The 5,163-nt window shown below is 35.5% G+C and overlaps 1 protein-coding gene across 1 annotated transcript in view; it reads right to left on the reverse strand.

Annotated features, from left to right (window-relative positions):
* Positions 1 to 3,572, reverse strand: part of trappc3 (trafficking protein particle complex subunit 3) — a 9,361-nt gene extending 5,789 nt beyond the window's left edge. Inside the window, exons 1-2 of the mRNA XM_016249590.1 lie at positions 3,389 to 3,572; positions 1,916 to 2,013 (exon numbers count right to left, since the gene is read on the reverse strand). Of these exons, the coding sequence (XP_016105076.1) occupies positions 1,916 to 2,013; positions 3,389 to 3,430 (140 nt within the window). The 5' untranslated portion in view covers positions 3,431 to 3,572. The remainder of the gene's footprint in view (positions 1 to 1,915; positions 2,014 to 3,388) is intronic.
* Positions 3,573 to 5,163: the final 1,591 nt, after the last annotated feature.

The raw sequence follows: 5,163 nt of genomic DNA on the forward strand, positions 1-5,163 counted from the left end.
AAGTTATGCCATTTTACAAACATATATAATGTTTGTAAAATGGCACAGCTTATTAAATATCTGAAAGTACACTCTTAATATCAGTCAGTCAAGCAGTCAAGCATTATAATATGATAATCAAGTATTATTTAATAATAGAAGTTTAGTAATTAGAATTAAAACTTGGTAACCGTGACCTTAGGACTGGTGCTGGTGCTTTTTTTGGTCATTCAGTGTTCCTGTAAAAAAAACGAACAATAATACTGATAAGATATTATTATTATTATACGAATTCTACTAATAGGAACAATATAAAAACGCACTAAGGATTAATGAGCTACTGGATTCATGAATATTAATCAGGTTGTGTGCGTTCATTACATTAAGCGCTTCGTGTTAAAAACTGCAAAGCACAAAGTGAAGAGAAATTGATGCGTAGTGTATTATATCTGTGCAACAGTTATTGAGCCTTTCTTTTAACAGTTTTAAATTTCAGTTACTGTGCACGTTAAAAACTATTTATAGTCTTTTCTACGCCCGTGCTTTGTTTTCACAGACACCCGGGAGCAAGTAACAAAACAACATTAAACTCCGGCAAGAAGATACAGTCCTTTTTGCAAAATCATAGACATGTATTTACAAATCAAGTATAATGGGAACACAGAATGATCTTGGAGAGAGCTTTACCGAGCTGACTGCTGTATGACTGACAGCCACAGCGGAGAAAAGAGTTTGTGTGAACTTTAATGTAAGGAGTTAAATATTGATATGTAGCTCACATTAAGCTATCGTATGGCTTCAGAAGGAACACAGAATAATTCGCACACTCTTAAAAAAAAATTAAAAAAATAATTATCGGATTTGGATCGGTTCTCTCTGCCCGATACCCGATCCGAGAAAAATGGCACTATCGGAGCCGATACCCGATATGAATATCGGATCGGCGCATCCCTAATTGGAATATGCCTAATTTTGATTAGCTTCTACCAAGTGAAAGATGGAGGTTTTGATTGGACATGGAAGGCATTTCTCTTTCCTCTGAAAACTTGATAAAGCTATTTATTTTAACGATATACTGGTTTGGGGTCCGCTGTTTTTTGAATTGTCAAAAAACATAATTTCAGTTTTGCCATCACAGGAATAAATTACATTTTAAAATATATTGCAATCGAAAACATGGATTTTAAATTGTAATACTATTTCAGAATATTACTATTTTTTTTACCTGTATTTTGATTGAATAAATGCAGCCTTACATAAGAGACTTCTTTTGAAAACATGATATACTTCTGAACAATAGTCTACATGTTTACATACATTTTATTATTGATTTTTCCTGCTGCGCAACCCACCAGTTGAAAGAATCGGTGCAGTACAACATGAGATGTGAACTTGCTAATACAAAAAAAAAAAAAAAGACCATCAACACTCTCATCCCTCTCTTTCATCTGGATCCACTCTAACAGTGGAATTTAATTTGAGAAGTATAGCCAAGTGGGGGAACAGAATCATGCATCTGGGGTGTAACCTACAGCTGCACGATTCATTTAACAGGGCGGGGAGAGAGACAGCTCTCGAAAAACCTAGAGTGGCACATTTTATACTCTTCATACCACCCAACCCAACTTCAGCAGGCTGGATGGCTCAATCACCACACCTAATATAACAGCCTACACCCAGCGCAAACTCTGACAATACAACATCCACACTAAACCCTCTCTGTTCCACTCATACAAATTGAATAATGGAAAGTGACAAACGTAAAAAAAAAAAATGTGACCAGTAACAGCACCTAATCCTTACACTTTCATAGGCTGTTTAATTTACAGATAATATTTTCTATCTTATAAAAGAGAAGAAATTTTTTTTTATTTGTAAACTGTTTAATGTGACCAGATTGGATGGATAGGTGAGAAACAGAGAAAGACAGACTCACATTTTATCCAGTTGTTTGTTGACTTCTTCATCATTTTCATAGTCCTTACACAACTGAGTGACCAAGGCTCCATAAGTGAGAGTGAATAATTCTGAATTCTGTTCAAGGGAAAGACAAGACAGTCCAAAATTACCCACCACCATGTTCACAATATTCACCGTGTTTACTGGTTAACCACTGTTAATACTGACAATGAATGCAAATACAAAACAACAACAACAATAATAATAATGCAAAACTTTCTTTGGCATAGATCCAAACATTTTATGAGACAATAATGTAGCCATTTTTATTTCCCTTTTTTTTCTAACAGCAAAATGTAACTAATGTTTTTAATGAAACAAGAATTGGTACATTAGACCATTCTTTTCCTTACAATAATTCCCATTTACCATACAAAAAACTCCAACATGCCAGTGAACCATCTTTATGTACTTGCTAAATAAAACAAAACAAAACAAAAAGAGCAATATATGTTTTAAAATTCTTTTTCTTAGATAAGAAAATGGGAATTTCATAACAACAGGAAACTAGCATGTTTTAGTCTTTTAGTGGGGTCCAAATGTCCGAGATCTCTAGTGAAACGCTTCTATTATGCATTTTGTAAATTAATACACCTGCTTTTTATTTCAACATTTATTATAAGCATAATAATTTGAGCGAAACATTAACATTGAAGATACTTGTGATAGCCCTCTTTTTCTTTAATGACAGAAGCACGTGGTCTGCATGCACTTACAACCTAAAGATCGTGCTCTGCTGCATGATTTCAGGAGATCCAAATAGCACATCATGCTTCAAAAGGAGTACAAAGGGTCACAATTTGCAAAAAAGCAAATAGTGTATCATCATGGGTAATATTCAGGACTGAATGAATGAGGGCACACAGTGGTCTTGAGCGTCCTCTCACGGCACAATATGGGGTTGTCACAGACATGAATTGTTCCATGTCAAATTGTAGCCAAAACGTTATTTCTACTAATGCTTGCACGACACATCTGGATACATTTTCTCTGCTTTCACTACTGTATCGTTTAGTCCGTGTTGAGAGTGTATCAATACTTCATATAACCTACTGCCCAGTGCAATAATACTTGTGCTGAAACAAAATGCATGACACATAATGCTATGAAAGCATGTATTCTAACCAGTGGGACTATATCATTATAATTCCCTCAAACGATTATTTTTAAAAAAAGCATTTAGCATTTCACAAGATTTTTAATTCAAATGCCAGCCACGATTGACCGACTGACTGAAAGTCTCATGTCTGTGCAAAAAATAAAATCACTAAACTAGAGGAATAAGCTAATGCACCTCTAGGTAACATGTATACTACGCTATATTTATTTGTATGCAAATAAACAAACACTGCTCAAATAAACTTGTTTTCCGATTATTATAATAGCATGTTAGCTAGCTGCCCTGCATTTAACGTTAGCTCAGTTCTGCGGAAACACAAGACACACTCACCATCTTCTTGCTGTCCGTGGCTCTGTTCGACTGCCTAGACATGTTGTCTTATATTACAGGTGTGTACAGATCGGTTACAGGTAATATTTTATTAATCTGCTCAGTGCAATGAGAGTCCCGTGATGTTGGTCCTGTCACTATAATGGATTTACTTCCTGAATCGCAGCTGACTCACCGGAAATGTTTTCTTCTTTGGATTGTGGGTATTGTAGTCAAACTGTGGTTCTGACTAGTTTTTAAGGTTTCTCGTGTAACCTAATGGAGTTTACTGAATCATTGACCGTGCGCTTATATAACATTTAATTACCACCCTCCAGTCCACAACATTATAGTAGTATGGAGCTTGGAGTCATTGTAGTATGGCATGTAGTATGGAGAGTCAACTTATCATTTCAAAATTAGGATGCCTTTTTGGCATGTTCCAACCTCAAATTTAGATCAAAGCAAAATATAACATTCTGGAAAGCAACATAGTTGTACTTGTGACTCTATGTGGTCTGTAGAAGGAATAATGGAACAATTTATATTCAGATCAATATTTTTTGTCCATGTCCATTATAGGTAAGAGCATAATAAGCAGAATAATGTACAGTTCGATGGTCAGTGTCGCAAAGTAAACACTGACATGTTGATCAGGAGATTGAATTCTGTGTTCCTGGACATTCTGATGTCTCTTCTCACATGATAAAATAATTTCAACTCAAATTAATTGTTTTTATGTTAATTCATTAATTAATAAATTAATTTTGTCAGTGTCTCTAGGAGTTGGCATCTCAATTGCATTTCAGGTCAAGAAAGTGGACAAGAGAACTGAAGCAGTGCATTCTGAGATGTTCACATGTTAGGGGCCATTCACACAAAACGCTATGAAAAACACGCTTACATAGAAAAATCAATGAAAGCAAAGGGGAATGCAAAAATGCGAGACGCAAAGCGATGGAAAAACCGCAAAGTATGCACTTTAAATGTTGAACTTTTAACCTGTCTGCTGGATGGCAAACTTTTAACTCGAGTGGACAATAGTGTAATGTGAGATGCTGCAAAAGATGCAAGACGTGAAAACAACGATCTAACACGTCTCCCTGATAGCACACATACATCTCAGAGATGTCTATTTGACATCTGCGTTTACTGCAAGATGTATTTTTCAGAGTATTTGCTCATCTGCAATACGTCTATAGGACGTTTCCTATTAGATGTCAAATAGACGTTTATTAGATGTCTTTAAGAGGTTTATGATTTAGAATATATGTAAAACTGACATCTTAAAGACATCTGTCAGATGTTTGTAAAGAGCAGATGCTTTCCAGATCGAGAGATCTTTAACAGACAGCTTGCAGACGTACATGTGCTCTCTGGGCTGTCATATTAACAGAAAAACAATGGAAAACCATGTTTTTAAACATCAAACTTTTTTACTCGAGCAGTGTGTTTTAGGAACACAGTGTGATGTGCAAGACTGCAAAAGATGTGAGACTCGAGTGCAACGGTCAAACACATCCACCATGTTAATAGAAAACAATGGAAAAGCACTTTTTTTTAAAAGTCAAACTTTTTTAACTTGAGTGTTGTATTTTTAGAACACTGTGCAAGATGCTGTAAAATATGCAAGAATGAGCACAAAAAGGGGCCATTAACACAGAACATGTTTTTGCTTTAAAAAACATAAGATGCAGGAAGTGGAATGGGAAAAGGTTAAGATGCTACAAAACGTGCAGGATGAGAGTGCAACGGACGAAAAAAAAGTTGCCGCATTTTTAGAATGTCACGTGCGA

The sequence above is a fragment of the Sinocyclocheilus grahami genome, unplaced genomic scaffold, assembly GCF_001515645.1.
Source record: "Sinocyclocheilus grahami isolate Dianchi unplaced genomic scaffold, SAMN03320097.WGS_v1.1 scaffold940.1, whole genome shotgun sequence".
Lineage (NCBI taxonomy): Eukaryota > Metazoa > Chordata > Actinopteri > Cypriniformes > Cyprinidae > Sinocyclocheilus > Sinocyclocheilus grahami.